The following is a 27,698-nucleotide window of genomic DNA, read 5'->3' as shown; positions in this document are numbered from 1 at the left end:
TGTAAAGTAACAACCCTGAAACATACAGAGAGATGGGAAGAGGTGTAAAGTAACAACCCTGCAATATACAGAGGGGTAAGAGGTGTAAAGTAACAACCCTGAAACATACAGGGAGAGAGGAAGAGGTGTAAAGTAACAACCCTGAAACATACAGAGAGAGTGTAAGAGGTGTAAAGTAACAACCCTGAAACATACAGAGAGAGGGGAAGAGGTGTAAAGTAACAACCCTGAAACATACAGAAAGAGGAAGGGGTGTAAAGTAACAACCCTGAAACATACAGAGAGATAGAGGTGTAAAGTAACCACCCTGAAACATACAGAGAGATAGAGGTGTAAAGTAACAACCCTGAAACATACTGAGAGAGGGGAAGAGGTGTAAAGTAACAACCCTGAAACAAACAGAGATAGGGGAAGAGGTGTAAAGTAACAACCCTGAAACATACAGAGAGAGAGGAAGAGGTGTAAAGTAACAACCCTGAAACAAACAGAGATAGGGGAAGAGGTGTAAAGTAACAACCCTGAAACATACAGAGAGAGAGGAAGAGGTGTAAAGTAACAACCCTGAAACATACAGAGAGAGGAAGGGGTGTAAAGTAGCAAATGTCTTAGCCAGTGTTTTCTCTCCCTATCTCTCCGTCTCTCTCTGTGTCACACACACTAGACCGGATAGGACTGGTGCTGGGCTGGAATGCTGCACATGAGGAAAGAGACAGATCGGACCTGAGAGAACTGGGCAGACCAGCTCACCTCTGGATACACACACACACACACACACACACACACACACACACACACACACACACACACACACACACACACACACACACACACACACACACACACACACACACACAGAAAGAGAGGAGAGAGAGAGAGAGAGAACAGTGGCCACTCTCTCCTACCATGTCAACCCCTCCACTCGTCCGCTGATTGAACACTTTCAAATGCCCTTTGTTTGCCTCCCTCCTCATCCTCTCTGTTCTTTTTTCTAATAAACCCTCCCACATTTCTCCCAGTCTTTATTTTCCAAAGAGAGACCCCAAGCAAAGCCTCTGGAAGCCACTGATACATAATGTTCCTGGAGAAGGCCGTGTGTGGTACCATTCCCAGAACCCATCAGTAACACAATCATATAGACAAATGTGCCCCCCCACACACACGCACACACATACGTCCACACACATACGTCCACACACACAACATCAGTAAAACACGTCCTTATTTTTAAGGAGTGCATTTTTTTATGAAGTTTTTGATTCACAGAATCGTAATTGCAAAGAATAACATGAGATTAGTGGTTTTGTTTTGTCATTGTAGGTTGGCTGGGCAGAGAAAGCGATGGGGTTACAAACAGAGGTTCTGCCTCTGTAGTAAAACACACATGGTGGTAATACAGCGAATGGTCCATGTGGGTTCAGAATTAGATTGAAACATTCAAATCAATGTTTTAGGGATGTTAAAAGGGGTGAATCGTTGCAGTGCCACACTTTCCATTCCATGACCCATTTCCCTACGACATGCCCCCATGGGGGCGGCTGAGTTTGTGTACAGTTTTGTGGGGCCTGTCTACAATACATTTTTTTTATAGTCTGGCAGAATAAGTGCGTGTGTGTGTGTGCATGTGCGTGAGTGTGTGTGTGAGTGTGTGTGTGAGTGTGTGTGTGTGTGTGTGAGTGTGTGTGTGTGAGTGTGTGTGTGTGTACGTGCATACCTTACCTGCAGTTGATGGTGGTGTATGTCTCCAGTAGTCTGGCTATAGAGGTGAAGCTGTTACTCATCCTGTAGATGTCTTTGGCACAGCCTCCCAGGATGGAGGTGTATCTGTCAGTCAGGGCTCTGATCTCCAGCAGCAGACTGTAGTGGAAGCTGTGATCCATACTGCCCAGCAGAGACACTAGGTACGCCAGGGAGCTACGGGCCGAACGCTGGGGGAGAGAGGGGGCAGGGAGGGGTAGAGAGCAGAGATAGGGGAGAGAGAGGGGCAGGGAGGGGGAGAGAGAGGGGAGAGAGATGGGAGAGAGAAGGAGAGAGATGGGAGAGAGAGGGGGCAGGAAGGGGGAGAGAGAGGGGAGAGAGATGGGAGAGAGAGGGGGCAGGGAGGAGGAGAGAGAGGGAGAGAGAGAGAAAGAGAGGGGAGATAGGGGAGAGAGGGGGCAGGGAGGGGGAGAGAGGAGCGATAGGGAGAGAGAGGGGAGAGAGAGGGGAGAGAGGGGAGAGAGGGGGCAGGGAGGGGGAGAGAGGAGCGATAGGGAGAGAGAGGGGAGAGAGAGGGGAGAGAGGGGAGAGAGAGGGAGAGAGAGAGGGCAGGGAGGGGGAGAGAGGGGAGAGAGAGGGGGCAGGGAGGGGGAAAGGGGAGAGAGAGGGGAGAGAGAGGGACAGAGTGGAGAGAGACGGGGCAGGGAGGGGGAGAGAGAGGGAAAGAGAGGGAAGAGAGGGGAGAGAGAGGGGGAGAGAGGGGAGATACGGAGAGAGGGGGAGAGAGAAGGGAAAGATGGGTGGCAAGGAGGAGGAGAGAGGAGAGAGAGGGGAGAGAGAGGGGAGATACGGAAAGAGAGGAGAGAGAGGGGAGAGAGGGAGAGAGAGGGGGAGAGGGGAGAGAGAGGGAGAGAGAGAGGGGGCAGGGAGGGGGAGATAGCGGGGGAGAGGGGAGAGAGGGAGAAAGAGAGGGGGCAGGGAGGGGGAGAGAGGGGAGAGAGAGGAGAGAGGGGAGAGAGAGGGGAGAGAGAGGAGAGAGGGGAGAGAGAGGGGGAGAGAGAGAGAGAGGGGGCAGGGAGGCGAGAGAGGGAGAGAGAGGGGAGAGAGAGGGGAGAGAGAGGGGAGAGAGAGATAGAGAGAGGGGGCAGGGAGGGGAGAGAGGGAGAGAGAGGGGAGAGAGAGGGAGAAAAATAAAAAATATGTCATGACTGTATGTGAGCCATGGGCTGTGGGGGCTCTCACTTTCTCAAACACACACATGTAAACGCACACACACGTACATATGCACACACACCACTAAAATATGGCGGCTACAAAGAAATGTTGTATTTTTATGCAATCAACTGCCAACCAAAGCACAGTGCCCTGTCTTTCCACACTCTCTTACTAAGCGAAAAACAAGCAGAGATTCTGGGAAATGCCTCCACTAAGACCTACTGGTTGATGGCAGGGGAGTACCATGTTCTCCACTCCTGTTAACACACTCACATTTTGTATTGAACCTTTACTTAATTAGGCAAGTCAGTTAAGAAAAAAGTATTATTTACAATGACGGCCTACCCCGGCCAAACCCAAATCACGGCCAGATGTGATACAGCCTGGATACGAACCAGGGACTGCAGTGACGCCTCTTGCACTGAGATGCAGTGCCTTAGACCGCTGTGCCACTTGGGAGCAAAGGGAGCTACGGGCCTGACACTGGGGGAGGGAGGGGAAGGGGGGAGGGAGAGAGAGAAAGGGAGAGAGAGGGTGATGGAGAGAAAGGGAGAGAGAGGGTGATGGAGGGGGGAGAGAGGGAGAGAAAGTGATAGAGGAGGAGAGAGAGGAGAGAGAGGGGAGAGAGGGGGAGAGGGGAGAGAGAGGGTGATAGAGGGGAGAGGGAGAGAGAAGGTGATACAGGGGAGAGAGGTAGAGGGGAGAGGGGAGAGAGGGAGCGAGAGGAAGCGAGAGGGAGAGCGAGGAAGAGAGGGGAGAGAGAGGAAGAGAGGGGGAGAGAGGAAGAGAGAGGAAGAGAGAGGGGAGAGAGAGGGAGAGAGAGGGGAGAGAGGGGGATAGAGAGGAAGAGAGAGGGGAGAGAGGGCGAGAGGGGAGAGATAGGGAAAAAGAGAGGAAGAGAGAGGGGGAGAGAGGGGAGAGGGGGAGAGGGGGGGAGAGAGGAAAAGAGAGGGGAGAGAAGGCGAGAGGGAGAGAGAGGGAGGGAGCGGGAAAGAGAGGAAGAGAGGGGAGAGAGGGCGAGAGAGAGAAGGAGAGAGGGAGAGAGGGGGGAGAGCTGGAGAGAGAGGGGGAGAGAGGGGGAGAGAGGAAAAGAGAGGGGAGAGAGGGAGAGAGGAAGAGAGAGGGGAGAGCGGGAGAGAGAGGGGGAGAGAGGAAAAGAGAGGGGAGAGAGGGCGAGAGGCGAAGAGAGGGGAGAGAGAGGGGAGAGAGGGAGAGATGGGGGAGAGAGGGAGAGAGAGGGAGAGAGAGGAAGAGAGAGAGGGAGGGAGACAGGGAGAGGGAGAGATGGAGAGAGAGAGAGAGAGAGAGAGAGCGAGAGAAAGAGAGAGCGGGGGAGAGAGGGAGAGAGAGAGGGAGAGAGAGAGAGAGAGAGAGAGAGAGAGAGAGAGAGAGAGAGAGAGAGAGAGAGAGAGAGAGAGAGGGAGAGAGAGAGGGAGGGAGAGAGGAAGAGAGAGGGCGAGTGGAGAGAGAGAGGGAGAGAGAGAGAGGGGAGAGAGATGGGAGAGAGAGGACGCACGTCATTACATTCATCTTCCTGCCATTGCGCAACATCCACTTAATCCCCAGTCCCCCAATCACTGTCAATCTGCCTCACCTTGAAACAGTATAACCATCCCCAAAACCCTGTAATCATCTCTACCCCTGGCCAGAGGCTCCATGCCAATGGTCACAAACACCCTCATAGACAACCGTAAACACATCCTGGCGGCCATTTTAGAGATAACAGGAGATTCAGAGGGATGTTTTCCTGAGATCCACTCTGAGAAAATAGGAGAGCGGAATATCAGATTCAGTGTTGGAATCAGTAGCCCCCCCCCCCCCCCATCTGGGCCTTTAGCAGGACCAGGGGGCTTGTTACATTAAGAGAGAGGAGGACATTTTGTTCCAGATCTCATCTGCAGAGGGAGCAGAGGAATCCGTGTGCTGGTCCAATCAGGAGGCAGGGAGACAAAGAAAAGGAGGAAGCAAAACAGGTTGCATTATTTAAACCCTCTCTGGCTCCTAACTGGAGCATGACACGTTTCTGCTGCCCAGAAACATTTAACACACACACCACACACACACACACCACACACACACACATGCACACACACACCTAGGACACACACAAGCTACTGCTGGAGCGAATCGGTTTGGAGTATTGTCAGAACAATAACAGAGGAGTGATTGAAGCTGAAGGGCCAAATCGTTCGGCCTCTCCTGGGAAGTGTGCGTGTGTGTCTGTGTTTGCATGTGTGTGTGTAAGTGTGTGTATGTGTGTCTGTCTCCCGGAAAGAGCAGAATACTGCTGTGAATCCGCATTTATCCTGTCACCGTGGGGTTTTGCCTTTTCATTACTTCTAGGGGAACATGCCAATGAATAATGAAACACAAGAGCTAGTTTGTTGAGGTAGAGAGGTAGGGAGGTAGGGAAGGAAGGAAGGAAGGAAGGAAGGAAGGAAGGAAGGAAGGAAGGAAGGAAGGAAGGAAGGAAGGAAGGAAGGAAGGAAGGAGGGAAGGAAGGAGTTTGTTGAGGGAGGAAAGGAGATAGAGAGAGGAGGCTGGATAGTTTGTTGAGGGAGGGAAGGAAAGAAAGAGAGAGGAGGCTGGAGAGTTTGTTGAGGGAGGGAAGGAGAGAGAGAGGAGGCTGGAGAGAGTTTGTTGAGGGAGGGAAGGAGAGAGAGAGGAGGCTGGAGAGAGTTTGTTGAGGGAGGGAAGGAGAGAGAGAGGAGGCTGGAGAGAGTTTGTTGAGGGAGGGAAGGAGAGAGAGAGAGAGAGAGGAGGCTGGAGAGAGTTTGTTGAGGGAGGGAAGGAGAGAGAGAGGAGGCTGGAGAGAGTTTGTTGAGGGAGGGAAGGAGAGAGAGAGAGAGAGAGGAGGCTGGAGAGAGTTTGTTGAGGGAGGGAAGGAGAGAGAGAGAGAGAGAGGAGGCTGGAGAGAGTTTGTTGAGGGAGGGAAGGAGAGAGAGAGGAGGCTGGAGAGAGTTTGTTGAGGGAGGGAAGGAGAGAGAGAGAGAGAGAGGAGGCTGGAGAGAGTTTGTTGAGGGAGGGAAGGAGAGAGAGAGAGAGAGAGGAGGCTGGAGAGAGTTTGTTGAGGGAGGGAAGGAGAGAGAGAGGAGGCTGGAGAGAGTTTGTTGAGGGAGGGAAGGAGAGAGAGAGAGAGAGGAGGCTGGAGAGAGTTTGTTGAGGGAGGGAAGGAGAGAGAGAGAGAGAGAGGAGGCTGGAGAGAGTTTGTTGAGGGAGGGAAGGAGAGAGAGAGGAGGCTGGAGAGAGTTTGTTGAGGGAGGGAAGGAGAGAGAGAGAGAGAGAGGAGGCTGGAGAGAGTTTGTTGAGGGAGGGAAGGAGAGAGAGAGAGAGAGAGGAGGCTGGAGAGAGTTTGTTGAGGGAGGGAAGGAGAGAGAGGGGAGGCTGGAGAGTTTGTTGAGGGAGGGAAGGAGGACCTGAGCCCTAGGACCATGCATCAGTACTACCTGACATGATGACTCCTTGCTGTCCCCAGTCCACCTGGCCGTGCTGCTGCTCCAGTTTCAACTGTTCTGCCTTATTATTATTGGACCATGCTGGTCATTTATGAACATTTGAACATCTTGGCCATGTTCTGTTATAATCTCCACCCGGCACAGCCAGAAGAGGACTGGCCACCCCACATAGCCTGGTTCCTCTCTAGGTTTCTTCCAAGGTTTTGGCCTTTCTAGGGAGTTTTTCCTAGCCACCGTGCTTCTACACCTGCATTGCTTGCTGTTTGGGGTTTTAGGCTTGGTTTCTGTACAGCACTTTGAGAAATCAGCTGATGTACGAAGGGCTTATTAAATCAATTTGATTTGATTTGATTTGAAAGAGGAGGTTGGAGAGAGTTTGTTGAGGGTGGGAAGGAGGATACAACATACCTTACACTGCTTCACAAGGTGTTGGGAGTCATAAAATCACTAGGTAACATGTCTCTCTCTCCATCAATCACTCAGGATTTATCGTTGAGAGGAATGGACTGGATGACCTCAGCGGAAAACTCCAGAACAGGTATGTTTCAACATGTGTAACACCCACCTCCACCTGGGTGAGGCCATGTTGTACCAGAACTCTCACCAGAAGTCAGTTATGACGGTGGAGAGGTGAATTGTGACTCACTATTGACCAGTGGTTAAATTGAGCCAAAGCTATCCAGAACAGGCTACTGTTCCAGCACCTTAAGGGCCCCAAAAAAAGTATGATAAAAGTATGATAATCCAATCCATTAGTGTTAAGGTTATGGCTAGGGTTATGGTTATGGTTATGGCTAGGGTTATGGTTAGGGTTATGGCTAGGGTTATGGTTAGGGTTATGGTTGGGGTTATGGTTAGGGTTATGACTAGGGTTATGGCTAAGGTTATGGCTAGGGTTATGGTTATGGTTAGGGTTAGGGTTATGGTTAGGGTTATGGCTAGGGTTATGGTTAGGGTTATGGTTGGGGTTATGGTTAGGGTTATGACTAGGGTTATGGCTAAGGTTATGGCTAAGGTTCTGGCTAAGGTTCTGGCTAGGGTTATGGCTATGGCTAGGGTTATGGCTAGGGTTAGGGTTATGGCTAGGGTTATGGTTAGGGTTATGGTTAGGGTTATGGTTAGGGTTATGACTAGGGTTATGGCTAAGGTTCTGGCTAGGGTTCTGGCTTGGGTTAGGGTTATGGCTAGGGTTATGGTTAGGGTCATCTCCTCTCAGTGTTCCCTCAGAAAGCCTAATTCAATAATCATCTCCTCTGTGTTCCTTCAGAAGGCCTCATTCAGTAATCATCTCCTCTCAGTGTTACTTCAGAAGGCCCCATTCAATAATCATCTCCTCTCAGTGTTCCTTCAGAAGGTCCCATTCAATAATCATCTCCTCTCAGTGTTCCTTCAGAAAGCCTAATTCAATAATCATCTCCTCTGTGTTCCTTCAGAAGGCCTCATTCAGTAATCATCTCCTCTCAGTGTTCCTTCGGAAGGCCCCATTCAATAATAATCTCCTCTCAGTGTTCCTTCAGAAGGTCCCATTCAATAATCATCTCCTCTCAGTGTTCCTTCAGAAAGCTGAATTAAATAATAATCTCTTCTGTGTTCCTCCAGAAAGCCTCATTCAATATTCATCTCCTCTCAGTGTTCCTTCCGAAGGCCTCATTCAGTAATCATCTCCTCTCAGTGTTCCTTCAGAAGGCCTCATTCACTTATCATCTCCTCTCAGTGTTCCTTCGGAAAGCCCCATTCACTAATCATCTCCTCTAAGTGTTCCTTCAGAAGGCCCCATTCAATAATCATCTCCTCTCAGTGTTCCTTCAGAAGGCTCCATTCAATAATCATCTCCTCTCAGTGTTCCTTCAGAAGGCCCCAAGACAATGTTCACCTGAACAAACACATCCACTGAATGAAAACACATGCAGGGCTGGAAAAGCATGTAGTGCTTACACACACAGGCATATAGCGGGTTACCTAAGAGTGTTACCTACGTGTGTTAGAGTTGACCCCCACATGAGATGGTTTGATACCAGAACATACCGTGATTAATAAGCTAAATAAACTGCTGTGACAGATTTTATGCTGTGGTTCCAAGCGTAACTATACAGGCATGCAGCTATGGGCCTGTTAACTGAGCTGCAGCTATGGGCCTGTTAACTGAGCTGCAGCTATGGGCCTGTTAACTGAGCTGCAGCTATGGGCCTGTTAACTGAGCTGCAGCTATGGGCCTGTTAACTGAGCTGCAGCTATGGGCCTGTTATCTGAGCTGCAGCTATGGGCCTGTTAACTGAGCTGCAGCTATGGGCCTGTTAACTGAGCTGCAGCTATGGGCCTGTTAACTGAGCTGCAGCTATGGGCCTGTTATCTGAGCTGCAGCTATGGGCCTGTTAACTGAGCTGCAGCTATGGGCCTGTTATCTGAGCTGCAGATATGGACCTGTTAACTGAGTGTTTATTGTCAATGTCACCCTAAACCTTATATGAGTAAGATTAGGTTCATATGAAAACTCAGGTTAATGATGATTGGGAATGAGGAATGTAAGGATCTGTTTCACTGTGTCCCTGTGTTTTGATTGATTATTTCTGGCAGGTGACTGACGGTTCATAAGTGTGTGTGTGTGTGTGTGTGTGTGTGTGTGTGTGTGTGTGTGTGTGTGTGTGTGTGTGTGTGTGTGTGTGTGTGTGTGTGTGTGTGTGTGTGTGTGTGTGTATGGACAGACCTAGCCAGGCTGACTAAGTGATTCTGGCTCAGTGAGTTCCGGCGTCTGTGTCAACACTGCTGCACTGCCCAACACTGATGGAGAGATGGAAGAGAGGAAATAAAAGTTGACAATGACAGGAGAAAGGGAGAATGAGAGAGAAGAGGAGAGAGAGAAATTAGAGGGGGGATGAGAGAGAGAAATTAGAGGGGGAAAGAGAGAGAAGAGGAGAGAGAGAAATTAGAGGGGGAATGAGAGAGAAGAGGAGAGAGAGAAATTAGAGGGGGGATGAGAGAGAAGAGGAGAGAGAGAAATTAGAGGGGGAATGAGAGAGAAGTGGAGAGAGAGAAATTAGAGGGGGAATGATAGAGAAGAGGAGAGAGAGAAATTAGAGGGGGAATGAGAGAGAAGAGTCGGAGAGAAATGAGAGAGAGAAGTAAGAGTAGCAGAAAGGTGAATGTTGATGTCTCCTCACCTCACTGGTCAAGCCCACAGCTCTGTGTATTTTGACCACGTGTCCCAGCAGGACTGGGTACTGCTGACCCACAACTCTCAGCGCGGGCAGGAAGGGGGTCATGGAGGCGGGGCTAGCCTGTGACACGTCCACCAGTGCACCCAGTAGAGTCTCGTTCAGAGATGCATCGCCTAGGTAACCAACCAGGGAGGGCACCAGGGGGCTCAGAACCTGGAGGGGGGAGAGAGGAGGGAGAGAGGGGGGGAGAGAGAGGAGGGAGAGAGGAGGGAGGGGGAGAGAGAGGGGGGAGAGAAAGGGGAGAGAGAGAGGGGGGAGAGAGAGGGGGGAGAGAGGAGGGAGGGGGGAGAGAGAGGGGAGATGGAGGGGGGAGAGAGAGGGGGGAGAGAGGAGGGAGGGGGGGGGGGGGGGAGAGGGGAGAGGGGGGAGAGAGAAGGGGGAGAGAGAGGGGAGAGAGGGGAGAGAGGATAAAAACAGTGATTGGCATTGGGTTGAAGGATGGAAAAGAGGCTAGAAGGCGGTATGAGAGTATTCAGTATTTTATTAGGATCCCCATTAGCTACAGCCAAAGCTGCAGCTACTCTTCTTGTAGTCCACATAAAACATGACATAATAGCTGGAGGACAGAACTACATAAAATGACATAATACATCAAATGAATAGACAGGTACATAACTACACACATTTAAAATAAGAATTTACACTTTCATATTCTTATGCCTTAGCAATCCATGCAACATAATAACGGCTACTCTGCAGTCATCCATTTTGTTACAGTTGCTTACTGTTACAATTGCAGGTCCTGATCCTAATGTCTCAGAACCAGTTGTTCTGAAAAGAGAGAGAATCTCACAACATATGGAACCATATACAGTGCCTTGCGAAAGTATTCGGCCCCCTTGAACTTTGCGACCTTTTGCCACATTTCAGGCTTCAAACATAAAGATATAAAACTGTATTTTTTTGTGAAGAATCAACAACAAGTGGGACACAATCATGAAGTGGAACGACATTTATTGGATATTTCAAACTTTTTAAACAAATCCTTTATGGAAGAATGGCAAGAAGAAAGCCATTTCTTAAAGATATCCATAAAAAGTGTCGTTTAAAGTTTGCCACAAGCCACCTGGGAGACACACCAAACATGTGGAAGAAGATGCTCTGGTCAGATGAAACCAAAATTGAACTTTTTGGCAACAATGCAAAACGTTATGTTTGGCATAAAAGCAACACAGCTGAACACACCATCCCCACTGTCAAACATGGTGGTGGCAGCATCATGGTTTGGGCCTGCTTTTCTTCAGCAGGGACAGGGAAGATGGTTAAAATTGATGGAAGATGGATGGAGCCAAATACAGGACCATTCTGGAAGAAAACCTGATGGAGTCTGCAAAAGACCTGAGACTGGGACGGAGATTTGTCTTCCAACAAGACAATGATCCAAAACATAAAGCAAAATCTACAATGGAATGGTTCAAAAATAAACATATCCAGGTGTTAGAATGGCCAAGTCAAAGTCCAGACCTGAATCCAATCGAGAATCTGTGGAAAGAACTGAAAACTGCTGTTCACAAATGCTCTCCATCCAACCTCACTGAGCTCGAGCTGTTTTGCAAGGAGGAATGGGAAAAAATGTCAGTCTCTCGATGTGCAAAACTGATAGAGACATACCCCAAGCGACTTACAGCTGTAATCGCAGCAAAAGGTGGCGCTACAAAGTATTAACTTAAGGGGGCTGAATAATTTTGCACGCCCAATTTTTCAGTTTTTGATTTGTTAAAAAAGTTTGAAATATCCAATAAATGTCGTTCCACTTCATGATTGTGTCCCACTTGTTGTTGATTCTTCACAAAAAAATACAGTTTTATATCTTTATGTTTGAAGCCTGAAATGTGGCAAAAGGTCGCAAAGTTCAAGGGGGCCGAATACTTTCGCAAGGCACTGTACATGCAGTAAAAGAGAAGGAAGATGAGACAGAGAAGTGTTGGTAGAATGGTAGTAGAGTTGAGAGTAGGAGAGCGAGAGAAAGAGAGAGAGAGAGCAGAGTTGAGATTAGGAGAGAGAGAAAGAGAGAGAGAGAGAGAGAGATTGAGAGAGCAGAGTAGAGATAGAGATAGATAGATAGATAGATAGATAGATAGATAGATAGATAGATAGATAGATAGATATATAGATAGATAGATAGATAGATAGATAGAGATAGCAGAGTCTGGCTTTTTTATGGCGGTTTTGGAGCAGTGGCATCTTCCTTGCTGAGTTATGTCATGTTATGTTATTTGCCTCAGGTTATGTCGATATAGGACTCGTTTTACTGTGGATATAGATACTTTTGTTCCTGTTTCCTCCAGCATCTTCACAAGGTCCTTTGCTGTTGTTCTGGGATTGATTTGCACTTTTCACACCAAAGTACGTTCATCTCTAGAAGACAGAACGCGTCTCCTTCCTTCCGCGTCTCCTTCCTGAGCGATTGGACGGCTGCGTGGTCCCATGGTGTTTATACTTGCGTACTATTGTTTGTACAGGTGAACACGGATCAGGCATTTGGAATTTGCTCGCAAGGATGAAGCAGACTTGTGGAGGTCTACACATTTTTTCTGAGGTCTTGGTTGATTTATTTAGATTTTCCCCATGATGTCAAGCAAAGAGGCACTGAGTTTGAAGGTAGGCCTTGAAATACATCCACAGGTACACCTCCAATTGACTCAAATGATGTCAATTAGCCTATCAGAAGCTTCCAAAGCCATGACATAATTTTCTGGAATTTTCCAAGCTGTTTAAAGGCAGTCAACTTAGTGTATGTAAACTTCTGACCCACTGGAATTGTGATACAGTGAATTATTAGTAAAATAATCTGTCAGAAAAGAATTGTTGGAAAAATTACTTGTGTCATGCACAAAGTAGATGTCCTAAACGACTTGCCAAAACTATAGTTTGTTAACAAGAAATTTGTGGAGTGGTTGAAAAATGATTTTTAATGACTCCAACCTAAGTTTATGTAAACTTCCGACTTCAACTGTATGTAAACATTATTAAAGTGACTGGCGTTCCATTTATTAAAGTAGCCAGTGATTTCAAGTCTATATATATAGGCAGCAGACTCTAATGTGCTAGTGATGACTATTTAACAGTCTGATGGCCTTGAGATAGAAGCTGTTTTTCAGTCTCTCGGTCTCCGCTTTGATGCACCTGTACTGACCTCGCCTTCTGGATGATAGTGGGGTGAACAGGCAGTGGCTCAGGTGGTTGTTGTCCTTGATGATCTTTCTGGCCTTCCTTTGACATCGGGGTGCTGTAGGTGTCCTGGAGGGCAGGTAGTTTGCCCCCGGTGAGACTGCACCACCCTGCGGTTGCGGGCGGTGCAGTTGCCATACCAAGCAGTGATACAGCCCAACAACATGCTCTCAATTGTGTATCTGTCAAATTTTGTGAGGATTTTAGGTGCCAAGCCAAATTTCGTCAGCCTCCAGAGGTTGAATAGGCGCTGTTGCGAGGAACTTGGAACTTTCCACCTTCTCCACTGCTGTCCCGTCGATGTGGATAGCGGGGTGCTCCCTCTGCTGTTTCCTGAAGTCCACGATCATCTCCTTTTTTTTTTACGTTGAGTGAGAGATTACGTTCCTGGCACCACACTCCCAAAGCCCTCATCTCCTCCCTGCTTCTACACCTGCATTGCTTGCTGTTTGGGGTTTTAGGCTGGGTTTCTGTACAGCACTTTGAGATATCAGCTGATGTACGAAGGGCTTTATAAATACATTTGATTTGATTTTGATTTGTAGGCTGTCCCGTCATTGTTGGTAATCAAGCCTACTACTGTTGTGTCATCTGTCTACATTCCCATGGAGACAGACAATCAAAGACATACGTTCTCATGGAGACAGACGATCAATGGCATACGTTCCCATGGAGACAATCAAAGACATACACTCCCATGGAGACCGATGATCAATGACATACGTTCCCATGGAGACAGACGATCATTGACACACATTCCGATGGAGACAGAAGATCAAAGACATGCTCCCACGGAGACAGACGATCAATGACATACGTTCCCATGGAGACAGACGATCAAAGACATACACTCCCATGGAGAGAGAAGATCAAAGACATACGCTACAATGGAGGCAGACGATCAATGACACGTTCCCATGGAGACAGATGATCAAAGACATACGCTCCCATGGAGAGAGACGATCAATGACATACGTTCCCATGGAGACAGACAATCAAAGACATACGTTCCCATGGAGACAGACGATCAATGACATACTCTCCCATGAAGACAGAAGATCAAAGACATACGCTCCCATGGAGACAGACGATCAATGACATACGTTCCCATGGAGACAGACGATCAAAGACATACGTTCCCATGGAGGCAGATGATCAATGACACATTCCCATGGAGACAGATGATCAATAACATATGCTCCCATGGAGACAGACGATCAATGACATACGTTCCCATGGAGACAGACGATCAATGACATACTCTCCCATGGAGACAGATGATCAAAGACATACGTTCCCATGGAGACAGACGATCAAAGACATGAAGACAGACGATCAAATACATGGAGACACACACACACGCATACATGCACACACCAGTCAGTCAGTTGACATGTTAGAGTTATGAACCTTACACAACCTCTGTCGCCTTGGCTGACCCCTGGCTGTGCTGGTCAATCAATCAGGGAGAAATGTGATGTCTTTCCCTGTAATGGGTCAGCGGGTCAGACGCGTGATCTATGGGGTACTGAATAGTGTAGCCTTGCTGTGGGACTTACTGGTTAAACTAAATCCCATTTGCCTCATTATCTGTCCTAGCCAGACCAGACCAGCCCAGACCAGGCCTCTTGTCTCCCTCCCACCGTAGGATGTGCTTGTTCTTGGTCTTAATGTTGTCGTCTTTGTTGTTGATTTTATCTCACTTTTTTGTTTCTTGTGGTCTTTCTTTCACATTCTCTATCTCTTACTCCCCCCTTTCTCTCTCTCTCTCTCTCTCTCCCCCTCTCTATTTCTTTCTCTCTCCCCTCTCTCTGTCTCTCTCGCTCTCTCTCTGTTTCTCTCACTCTCTTTCTCTTTCTCTCTCACTGTCTCTGTCTCTCTCTCCCCTCTCTCTGTCTCTCTCGCTCTCTCTGTTTCTCTCACTCTCTTTCTCTTTCTCTCTCACTGTCTCTGTCTCTCTCTCTCTGTCTCTCTCTCAATTCAATTTACACTCACACAATTTCCTAAATAATAGGGACATTTCAAATGTCATATTATACATTTATACATTGTTCTAACGATGTGCAGTCACTTCACCCCTACCTCCATGTACAAATTACCTCGACTAACCTGTACACCCGCACATTGATACCGGTACCTCCTGTATAAAGCATCGTTATTGTTATTTTATTGTGTTACTTTTTAAAAACTTTTTACTTTAGTTTATTTGGTAAATATTTTCTTAACTCCTTCTTGAACTACACTGTTGGTTAAGGGCTTGTAAGTATGCATTTCATGGTAAGGTCTACACATGTGACAGATAAAGTTAGATTTGATTTGATATGATGTGCAAAAGGAAAAATAAATACACCTAAATATGGGTTGCATTTACAATAGTGTTTGTTCTTCACTCGTTATCCTTTTCTTGTGGCAACAGGTCACAAATCTTGCTGCTGTGATTGCACAATGTGTTTTTCACCCAATAGATATGGGAGTTTATCAAAATGTTATTTGTTTTCAAATTCTTTGTGGGTCCGGCAGGTTAGGAAGTGCAGCTCAGTTTCCACCTCATTTTGTGGGCAGTGTGCACATAGCCTGTCTTCTCTTTGCCTACGGCGGCCTTTCTCAATAGCAAGGCTATGCTCACTGAGTCTGTACATAGTCAAAGCTTTCCTTATTTTTGGGTCAGTCACAGTGGTCTCTCTCTCTCTCTCTCTCTCTCTCTTTCCTCCAAACCGGAGATGAGCTGAATGACTTATTAGAGTTTCCCTGATAAATCAATCTGATCATCAGTTGGGACTCTTGCATCATGAGTGTGAGAGAGACAGGAAATGTCAAAATATTTGACATTACTGATGACAGATGCATTCTCTACACACTCATAATGAGCACGTATATGAGAGTGTGTGTGTGTGTGTGTGTGTGTGTGTGTGTGTGTGTGTGTGTGTGATTCCTACTGAGTTCTAAATGTGGTCTTTCACTTCTTTATGACTGCTCTCTTTTTCACCAGACACAACCCACTATTCCCCTCGGCACGTGGTTTCTGATGACTCAGCTTGTTCTCTCTTAACGCGGGTGAGAACATCCATCTAGCATGTACATACATACTTTCCCCTCTCCCATTACTCTGCCCTTAATATCCTCATGCTGGACCACGCTCTCTGGAGCGTAGCACAGCATTCCCGCATGTAGGAATTCTGGACTTTCTCATGACTAATGTGTTCTTTGAACGCAGTCCATCACACGCATGCTCATAGACAGGCACACGGGTACGTGAACACACACACATAAACACACACACACCAGTGGCTGTTGCTCGGCGACCATCCGGATCAGCCTCAGCAGGTGTTGTTGCTCCGGTGAATCGAGCTGTGACATCATGGCCGTCAGGTTGCCTAGGTGACGATGGATGGCATGGGGCTGTTTGGGGTAGACGGACGGCAGCACGCGTAGGAGCATGTGGTTACCTAGAGGGGGACGACACAGACAGACAACGGATTCAAGTCTCACCATTTGTTGTCAATATTCATTCCATGACGTCCATCCTTGAGGAAGAAAATGTAACATGTATAAATGTAAAAAGACACATAATGTGTACCAGAATCCTTCAATATTTGCCCAAGAGAAATTGACCTTGATATCTAAACCCTCTTTAAATATCTCATGCATCTGCACAATGTCTTCTGTCTTCAATTAGTAGTTTTATTAGTAGCTTCATCTCTTATGACATTACATGAACACGAACAATGCCTTTTATGTTTACTTTGTAGCTAAATCATTAGGGATTGGCTGATGTCACAGTGAAAGGGATTGGCTGATGTCACAGTGAAAGGGATTGGCTGATGTCCCCATAGTAAAAGGGATTGGCTGATGTCCCCACAGTAAAGGGATTGGCTGATGTCCCCACAGTGAAAGGGATTGGCTGATGTCCCCACAGTAAAAGGGATTGGCTGATGTCCCCATAGTAAAAGGGATTGGCTGATGTCACAGTGAAAGGGATTGGCTGATGTCCCCATAGTAAAAGGGATTGGCTGATGTCCCCACAGTAGAGGGATTGGCTGATGTCCCCACAGTGAAAGGGATTGGCTGATGTCCCCACAGTGAAAGGGATTGGCTGATGTCCCCACAGTAAAAGGGATTGGCTGATGTCCCCACAGTAAAAGGGATTGGCTGATATCCCCACAGTAAAAGGGATTGGCTGATGTCCCCACAGTAAAGGGATTGGCTGATATCCCCACAGTAAAGGGGTTGACTGATGTCCCCACAGTAAAGGGATTGGCTGATGTCCCCACAGTAAAGGGATTGACTGATGTCCCCACAGTAAAGGGGTTGACTGATGTCCCCACAGTAAAAGGGATTGACTGATGTCCCAACAGTAAAAGGGATTGACTGATGTCCCCACAGTAAAAGGGATTGGCTGATGTCCCCACAGTGAAAGGGATTGGCTGATGTCCCCACAGTAAAAGGGATTGGCTGATATCCCCACAGTAAAAGGGATTGACTGATATCCCCACAGTAAAAGGGATTGGCTGATGTCCCCACAGTAAAGGGATTGGCTGATATCCCCACAGTAAAGGGGTTGACTGATGTCCCCACAGTAAAAGGGATTGACTGATGTCCCCACAGTAAAGGGGATTGGCTGATATCCCCACAGTAAAGGGGATTGGCTGATATCCCCACAGTAAAGGGGATTGGCTGATGTCCCCACAGTAAAGGGATTGGCTGATATCCCCACAGTAAAGGGGATTGGCTGATGTCCCCACAGTAAAGGGGATTGGCTGATATCCCCACAGTAAAGGGGATTGGCTGATGTCCCCACAGTAAAGGGGATTGGCTGATGTCCCCACAGTGAAAGGGATTGGCTGATGTCCCCACAGTAAAAGGGATTGGCTGATATCCCCACAGTAAAAGGGATTGACTGATATCCCCACAGTAAAAGGGATTGGCTGATGTCCCCACAGTAAAGGGATTGGCTGATATCCCCACAGTAAAGGGGTTGACTGATGTCCCCACAGTAAAAGGGATTGACTGATGTCCCCACAGTAAAAGGGATTGAATGATGTCCCCACAGTAAAAGGGATTGACTGATATCCCCACAGTAAAAGGGATTGGCTGATGTCCCCACAGTGAAAGGGATTGGCTGATGTCCCCACAGTAAAGGGATTGGCTGATATCCCCACAGTAAAGGGGATTGGCTGATGTCCCCACAGTAAAGGGGATTGGCTGATATCCCCACAGTAAAGGGGATTGGCTGATGTCCCCACAGTAAAGGGGATTGGCTGATATCCCCACAGTAAAGGGATTGGCTGATATCCCCACAGTAAAGGGGATTGGCTGATGTCCCCACAGTAAAGGGGATTGGCTGATATCCCCACAGTAAAGGGGATTGGCTGATGTCCCCACAGTAAAGGGATTGGCTGATATCCCCACAGTAAAGGGGATTGGCTGATGTCCCCACAGTAAAAGGGATTGGCTGATATCCCCACAGTAAAGGGATTGGCTGATATCCCCACAGTAAAGGGGATTGGCTGATGTCCCCACAGTAAAGGGGATTGGCTGATATCCCCACAGTAAAGGGGATTGGCTGATGTCCCCACAGTAAAGGGATTGGCTGATATCCCCACAGTAAAGGGGATTGGCTGATGTCCCCACAGTAAAAGGGATTGGCTGATATCCCCACAGTAAAGGGATTGGCTAATATCCCCACAGTAAAAGGGATTGGCTGATGTCCCCCCAGTAAAGGGATTGGCTGATATCCCCACAGTAAAGGGATTGGCTGATATCCCCATAGTAAAGGGGATTGGCTGATATCCCCACAGTAAAGGGGATTGGCTGATGTCCCCACAGTAAAAGGGATTGGCTGATGTCCCCACAGTGAAAGGGATTGGCTGATGTCCCCACAGTAAAAGGGATTGGCTGATATCCCCACAGTAAAATGGATTGACTGATATCCCCACAGTAAAGGGATTGGCTGATATCCCCACAGTAAAGGGGTTGACTGATGTCCCCACAGTAAAGGGGATTGGCTGATGTCCCCACAGTAAAGGGGATTGACTGATGCCCCCACAGTAAAAGGGATTGACTGATGTCCCCACAGTAAAAGGCTGGAGTTAATACAGTAGTATGAGTGGGGTAAACCTGGATGTGATTTACTCTATGGGACAAAACTATGTGAAATTCCTACAGCATGACTGTGTCCAGCATGTTATTATTTTATTTTCAATGTCAAAGCACATCATCTAAAGGACATATGGACTTAGTGAGACCGAGAGAGAGAGGTGGGGGGTAGAGAACAATAGAGAAAAATATGTTGTCCTTTCATCTACTGTATAATAGTTTAAAACTGTTCTGCTATGGTAAAATCAACACATGTACTTCCTACCTATAAAACTTGAACGAATTGGATTGAATTAATTACAAGGAGACCAAAATAGAGTGTCAGACTGAGAGAACGACAGAGGAGACAAAGAGTCAGAGACAAGAGAGCCCTCCAGTCTTCCTGCATGCTGAATATCTGTCGTTATCTACAGGGTAATCTGGAAGCAATCCCTAGGTTCCTTCCTGGGACCATCCTATGAATGGAACACATACTGCAGAGGTGATTCTCATTTTGTGAATGGAGTTCTATTTGCAGTTGGCCCTCACTCTGATTGGCTAAGGAAACAGGTGGTACCCCACGGAGACATGGGATAATAAACATGCGTTGGAAAACAGGAAGTAGTGAGAGTGCGAAAAACTGTGGGCCAGCAGTTTTCAGTGTGTGTGTGTGCATGGGTGTGTGTGTATGTGTGTGTGTGTGCATTGCTAGCTAGCGTTGCTACCTGCTACACAAAACGAATCTGATGGCCATAACTCCTATCAACGAGTTCAATGTCCTTGCCAACATCTGTCTACAGCTTACCTGGAATGGATTGATTTAAAATGACTTCAAATGTTAGCATTGACATTTACTAATTAGTTTAATGCATGACGATTGACTGTATCAAAAGGATTCACAAGGGGACTGGCTGTACATCAGTGTGCATGTTCTGGGTCATATATCAACACGCCTAATGATAGACATTGGTAACTACACTGAGTGTACAAAACAATAGGAACACCTGCTCTTCCAAGTCATAAACTCAGCAAAAAAAGAAATGTTCTCTCACAGTCAACTGCCGTTTATTTTCAGCAAACTTTAACATGTGTAGATGTTTGTATAAACATAACAAGATTCAACAAATGAGAAATAAACTGAACAAGTTCCACAGACATGTGACTAACACAAATGGAATAATGTGTCCCTGAACAAAGGGGGGTCAAAAGTAACATTCAGTATCTGGTGTGGCCACCAGCTGCATTAAGTACTGCAGTGCATCTCCTCCTCATGGACTGCACCAGATTTGCCAGTTCTTTCTCTGAGATGTTACCCCACTCTTCCACCAAGGCACCTGCAAGTTCCTGGACATTTCTGGGGGGAATGGCCCTAGCCCTCACCATCCGATCTAACAGGTCCCAGAGGTGCTCATTGGGATTGAGATCCAGGCTCTTCGCTGGCCATGGCAGAACACTGACATTCCTGTCTTGCAGGAAATCACGCATAGAACAAGCAGTATGGTTGGTGGCATTGTCATGCTGGAGGGTCATGTCAGAATGAGCCTGCAGGAAGGGTACCACATGAGGGAGGAGGATGTCTTCCCTGTAACGCACAGCGTTGAGATTGCCTGCAATGACAACAAGCTCAGTCCGATGATGCTGTGACACATCGCCCCAGACCATGACGGACCCTCCACCTCTAAATCGATCCTGCTCCAGAGTACAGGCCTCGGTGTAACACTCATTCCTTCGACGATAAACGCAAGTCCGACCATCACCCCTGGTGAGACAAAACCGCGACTCGTCAGTGAAGAGCACTTTTTGCCAGTCCTGTCTGGTCCAGCGACGGTGGGTTTGTGCCATAAGCGACATGCCATTGGAACACAGGAGTGATGGTTGCTGATAACGGGCCTAGATATTCCATTACAAATAAGCCATTTCCAGCTACAATAGTAATATAGAACATTAACAATGTCTACACTGTATTTCTGATTATTATTTAATTTTAATTTTAAATGGACAAAAAAAAGTGATTTTCTCGAGAAAACAAGGACATTTCTATGTGACCCCAAACTTTTGAACAGTAGTGTACATGTCTATTGTCTACCTATGAGACAGAATCCACGGGGGTTATAAGAGGCTTGAGTCAACAACTGCAACGCTGCTGGATTTTTCACGCTCAACAGTTTCCGTATCAAGAATGGTCCACCATCCAAAGGACATCCAGCCAACTTAACACAACAGCGGGAGTGGGCCAGCATCCTTGTTGAACACTTTCGACAACTTGTAAAGTCCATGTCCCAATGAATTGAGGCTGTTCTGAGGGCAAAAAGGCAACTCAATATTAGGAGGATATTCCCAGAATGGTAAAGGTGTACACGCTCTGGGTAGCACATCCAATAGATAACATTTACACTGCCTCCCATGGCAACTCATCATCCAATAGATAACATTTACACTGCCTCCCATGGCAACTCATCGTCCAATAGATAACATTTACACTGCCTCCCATGGCAACTGTCTTTCTGCTGTGACCCTGACTGTCTGCTGTGGCCCTGTCTGTCTGCTGTGACCTGTCTGTCTGTTGTGACCTGTCTGTCTGCTGTGGCCTGTCTGTTTGCTGTGGCCCTGTCTGTCTGCTGTGGTCCTGTCTGTCTGCTGTGACCTGTCTGTCTGCTGTGACCTGTCTGTCTGCTGTGGCCCTGTATGTCTGTTGTGACCTGTCTGTCTGCTGTGGCCCTGTCTGTCTGCTGTGGTCCTGTCTGTCTGCTGTGACCTGTCTGTCTGCTGTGGTCCTGTCTGTCTGCTGTGACCTGTCTGTCTGCTGTGACCTGTCTGTCTGTTGTAACCTGTCTGTCTGCTGTGGTCCTGTCTGTCTGCTGTAACCTGTCTGTCTGCTGTGACCTGTCTGTCTGCTGTGGTCCTGTCTGTCTGCTGTGGCCCTGTCTGTCTGCTGTGGTCCTTTCTATCTGCTGTGGTCCTGTCTGTCTGCTGTGACCTGTCTGTTTGCTGTGGCCCTGTCTGTCTGTTGTGACCTGTCTATCTGCTGTGATAACATCACTAATACAACCCCAAGACAAATCAACAGAGCAACCGTCGCCAAGCAGCTGCTCAGTCCTCACAATATTCATTATTACATAGTCTTTGATGTTCCTACCTGACCTCCAGTCGCATCCGCAAACAAACACACACACACACACACACACACACACACACACACACACACACACACACACACACACACACACACACACACACACACACACACACACACACACACACACACACACACACACACACACACACACACCAGAGTAAGAAAAGCAGTAAGAGAGAGATGAGAGGGACATAAAGAGGGCGAGTTAGTGAGCATTCCTAAAGGTGAGAGAGAGAGAATTTATTGGTTTGTCGGGAGCAGAATGTTAAAGCCAGGAGCCAGACGTCTGCAGAACCAAAGACCCATGGGAGATTTACGGTGCTTCCGTGTCCACCCATGTCTGAACACACTTAGTCCATGTGCCCTGAGGAGCGCACAAACAAACACACACACCCACACACACAAACACACAAACACACACACACACACACACACACACACACACACACACACACACACACACACACACACACACACACACACACACACACACACACACACACACACACACACACACACACACAAACACACTAAAGCCATCTAGCAGTCTACCAGTCATCCATCTATGCCTCAGAGGGCAGTAAACCATTAAAGACGACCACAACAAAACCAGAACCAGCCGCTCACATTAATAACAAGCCCTTTAACATGCCTGTCTAATGCTCCATCCCACCTCTCCACCCCACCTCCACCCCACCTCTCCTTCCCACTCAATTCAATTCAATTACAGATTTTAACAATCACTTTGGCACTAATTTCAGAACCTTGTGGTCATTTTTCAAAACTCTAGACACAAAACTCAAAACGGTCATCACTTGTAACACAGGCTGTCCAATGTTCAAAACATTGCATTGTGCATTCATATCTTTAAAGAAACCTTGCACTTGCAGAATCATTGGTTCAAATAACTAATTTATCATGAAATACCATAGGACCATTCATTTAGATCACCCACACACAAGATACCGATAGTTTCACTGTGTAGTTGTTCGTACAATCATTAAATATTGTAGTACAAAATATGTGATACGTGTTTCATTATGCTACTACACGTAAATGCATCACTGTAAAAGGACTAGTAGAGAGAATACTACAGACACAGTGGAATCATTGAACAAAATAGGAAATGTATTGATTAAATACAATAAAATCACAACATAGGTTTCTTTGAATCAAAGCAAAAAATAATTAGCAACAAAAAACGAAAAAACAGTTAAAAGGTTAACTGTAGTGTTCCTCACCTGACTTACTGTAAAAAGCAAAACAAAACATTGATTAGTGTACTTCTATATTTCCCTCAACCCGTCTTGTGGATTTGGCCACAGGTTCTTATCCACATCACAATGGATGTTTTCATTAGTCAAACATCTTGGGAAGAATCTTCGGGCGAATCCAGGCCTGACACTGGTCTGCCGTGATGTCATTGTATGGTGAATCCAGGCCTGACACTGGTCTGCCGTGATGTCATTGTATGGTGAATCCAGGCCTGACACTGGTCTGCCGTGATGTCATTGTATGCGTCATCCATGGCCTGGAGAAGGGTGGCTTGTTCGTGAGGGCGCCTATCATAAACCTTCCACCTCCATGTGGAGAAAAATTCCTCAATCGGGTTAAGGAAAGGAGAGTATGGGGGTAAGTACAGGGTGGTAAAATTGTGGTTGGGCCTGAAACCATGCTTGCACCATTTGAGAATGGTGGAACCTGACATTATCCCACACAATGATATAGGTCATGTCATCAGCTCTACAGACCTGATTTAGCTCATCAAGGAAGGTTACCTTCGAACAGCGAATCATGTGGCTGCCTGCAACTCAATATATAGAGTACATAGAGTAGAGAGCTTTAGATGTTGTTTGACCAAACATTAGAACAGGCAAGATGAGTAATCTAAGCAACTTTGACCGTGGTATGATTGTTGATGCCACACATGGTGATTCCAGAATCTCAGAAACAGCTGCCTTCCTGGGATTTTTACACACTGCAGTCTCTAGAGTTTACAGAGAATGGTGCGATAAACAAAACACATTCAGTGAGCGGCAGTTCTGTGGGCAAAACACCTTGTTAATGAGAGAGGTCAGAGGAGAATGTCCAGACTCATTCAAGATAACAGAAAGGCCACAAATGGTCAAATAACAGCTGTTTAAAACAGTGGTGTGCAGAAGGGCATCTCTTAACGTACAACACCGTGAATAATTCAGGCTGTTGTGGAGGCAAAAGGGGGTCCTACCCAGTACTAGATAGGTGTACCTAATAAAGTGGCCGGTGAGTGTACAGTAATGTCAAATCTGAAAACATGGACTGGAAAAGTGGTACATGGGAAGATAGAAACAGTGTCTGATAAAGAATGATGATGAAATATTACAGCCATAGATAATGTCGTCCAATTGGTTCATGTTCCACGGTAATTGATGTCAATGGATCTCGTTATCCTGAAACTTTCATGATCTAAACATGGAATATTGTTTGTCAATTTCCGTAAAACTATGCATTAAGAGTAACGAGTAACGCAACAGTTACTTATCATTTTGAGCAGTGGTATCAATTGATAGTTTGATCATTGTAATGAAATGAATAGACAGTCATTTCAGATGTAATGTGTTAATTGCATTTTGAAATGGTAATACTTTGATGTTAAGTTGTGTCATTTTGAACAGGTGATTTTAGTTCAATGAACAAATGATCTTAGATTTATGTGTATTGTATCCAAGCAATTGGAAAAAGTGAAAAGTTTTGAAGTTTTGAAAAATTTGCATTTTGATCATTGGTTGTGAGTTTTGTGTCTAGAGTTTTGAAAAGGTTCCGAAATAAGTGCCAAAGTGATTGTAAAACAATGTAAGTAGGAAGGAGAGGTGAAGCGGGAGAGACAGGCATGTAATGTCAAGACATTTTACCTTTTCTCTCTCATAACTTCTTGTATGTGTGAGTCATGGGCTGTGGGAGCTCCACTCAAAACACACAAGCCCGGCACCAGCCCCCAACCCATCCTATCCTATCTCTGTCCCAGCCTTAGCCCAGCCTATACCATGCCCCAGCCTGAGGCTCAATGTCACACACACACACACACACACACACACACACACACACACACACACACACACACACACACACACACACACACACACACACACACACACACCGCATGTTTCCTTTAAAGATATTAATAGTTCCGCTGTGTTATTAGTCATTTTTTTATTGTTATGTTCTTAGCACTACATGCAGTCTCACTTACAGCAAGTCAAGGTGTCTTTTGCAATCCGTCAACCCCAGTCAAAATGCTAATACAGGGCCTAATAATTCTCTCTTTTGACAGCCTACACAGGAAAAAACACCCTAAACTCTAACAAGGACTGACCTTCTATTCTTTAGTAAACAAAGAAAACATTTCACAGCAGTCTTCCAGGACACTGCAGTCTGAATGAACATAAACACCTACAGTGGAGGCTAGAAGGGCATGTTAACACCTCACCACTGAGGTATGCTAATGATATTCTGGAAATGAACTGTGGGTGTACAGTACATTATGTAAATCTGGTAGCTACAGTACAGTGCCTTAGCCTCGTGCAGTGACGTCAAACCTAAGGTCAGTTGCCCCTGAAACAAATGTGTTGGCAGCAGGGCCTTCATACGATTAACTTCAGAGTGCTAGTGGTAGGAGCATAGTATCAAATGACAGGGTTGCTGGGACATGCTAGGGCCCATATCCTATAGGGCCCATATCCTATAGGGCCCAGATCCCATAGGGCCCAGATCCCATAGGGTCCAGATCCCATAAGGCCCAGATCCCACAGGGCCCAGATCCCATAAAGCCCAGATTCCATAGGGTCTAGATTCCATAGGGTCCAGATCCCATAGGGCCCAGATCCCATAAAGCCCAGATTCCATAGGATCTAGATTCCATAGGGCCCAGATCCCATAGGGCCCATATCCCATAGGGTCCAGATCCCAACAAGGATCTGAAGTCAATGAGATGCGATAACTGTATTTAATAAATCATAATTTATGCCAGGATTCAAGAAAACCTTGTTCATTGTATTGTGACCCTCCAGAAACATTGTCTAGCAAATGAAACATTAATACTACAGCATTGGGCCAAACATTAAACTCACTTCTATGGGAAGTGATTCTGCAGACTAGAACTATACCGAGCTCAGCAGAAACACGTGACTAGTGTGGTTTGGAGACTTTTATGATCCGAACATTTCAATGTGTATCCTATGGATTTCATGAATAATTTCACCCAGGGCCTAGTCCATATCCTTATATGCATGTCCCATATATATCCAACATTGGAATTCCCGTCTGCAAAAAAACCCACTTATTTTGGAATTTCAACATTTCTGTGTCTTGAGACTCCTATAAACACATTATATATATACATTATATAGATAATATATATTGGAATGTTTGCTTTTTATTTTTAGTTCCCCTTTAGCCTATGCTAGTCTGAATCACTATGCAGTAATGTTAACCTATGCTAGTCTGAATCACTATGCAGTAATGTTAACCTATGCTAGTCTGAATCACTATGCAGTAATGTTAACCTATGCTAGTCTGAATCACTATGCAGTAATGTTAACCTATGCTAGTCTGAATCACTATGCAGTAATGTTAACCTATGCTAGTCTGAATCACTATGCAGTAATGTTAACCTATGCTAGTCTGAATCACTATGCAGTAATGTTAACCTATGCTAGTCTGAATCACTATGCAGTAATGTTAACCTATGCTAGTCTGAATCACTATGCAGTAATGTTAACCTATGCTAGTCTGAATCACTCACACAACTAGCCTAAAGGAGCTCAGCTGAGGTCAACATTCAGCACTACTGGATGGATGGCTGTAAAGAGTCGCTGTTTAAACAACACAGTAAAGAACAGCTGTAAAGAGCTGCTGTTTAAACAGCACAGTAAAGAACAGCTGTAAAGAGACACTGTTTAAACAACACAGTAAAGAACAGCTGTAAAGAGATGCTGTTTAAACAGCACAGTAAAGAACAGCTGTAAAGAGCTGCTGTTTAAACAGCACAGTAAAGAACAGCTGTAAAGAGCCGCTGTTTAAACAACACAGTAAAGAACAGCTGTAAAGAGATGCTGTTTAAACAACACAGTAAAGAACAGCTGTAAAGAGCTGCTGTTTAAACAACACAGTAAAGAACAGCTGTAAAGAGACACTGTTTAAACAACACAGTAAAGAACAGCTGTAAAGAGCTGCTGTTTAAACAACACAGTAAAGAACAGCTGTAAAGAGATGCTGTTTAAACAACACAGTAAAGAACAGCTGTGTAGATACCGTACATATTAAGAGGCATGACATAACATGACTTATGATATGCATTCAAAACTCAGATCCTCCTCCATACACATATAGGGCTTTCTTGCACGCACACACACTCGCTCTCTGTCTCATGTGGTTAGAGCAGTATACATCATGTGTTTCCTGTTGGTGTATAATAGACCTCAGGTAGGCTCCATAAAGGCGGCTTGGTAACCACATCTGTACACACACACACAACATGTGAGGAACATTTTACCCCTCTCTCTCTCTCTCTCTCTCTCTCTCTCTCTCTCTCTCTCTCTCTCTCTCTCTCTCTCTCTCTCTCTCTCTCTCTCTCTCTCTCTCTCTCTCTCTCTCTCTCTCTCTCTCTCTCTCTCTCTCTCTCTCTCTCTCTCTCTCTCTGTCTTTCTCAATCTCCCCCAGTCACTTCTCTGTTAAATTTTGTGTTAGCAGGTCAAAGAT

General features: G+C 46.3%; 1 protein-coding gene across 1 annotated transcript in view; it reads right to left on the bottom strand.

The window, feature by feature from the left end:
• Positions 1–27,698, bottom strand: part of LOC139386072 (ventricular zone expressed PH domain-containing 1) — a 140,519-nt gene that overhangs the window by 61,701 nt on the left and 51,120 nt on the right. Inside the window, exons 4-6 of the mRNA XM_071131494.1 lie at positions 16,034–16,197; positions 9,524–9,733; positions 1,717–1,925 (exon numbers count right to left, since the gene is read on the bottom strand). Coding sequence (XP_070987595.1) covers positions 1,717–1,925; positions 9,524–9,733; positions 16,034–16,197 — 583 coding nt within the window. The remainder of the gene's footprint in view (positions 1–1,716; positions 1,926–9,523; positions 9,734–16,033; positions 16,198–27,698) is intronic.

Source organism: Oncorhynchus clarkii, chromosome 27 (genome assembly GCF_045791955.1).
Source record: "Oncorhynchus clarkii lewisi isolate Uvic-CL-2024 chromosome 27, UVic_Ocla_1.0, whole genome shotgun sequence".
In the NCBI taxonomy this organism is placed as follows: domain Eukaryota; kingdom Metazoa; phylum Chordata; class Actinopteri; order Salmoniformes; family Salmonidae; genus Oncorhynchus; species Oncorhynchus clarkii.
This window is presented reverse-complemented; position numbering and strand designations above follow the sequence as displayed.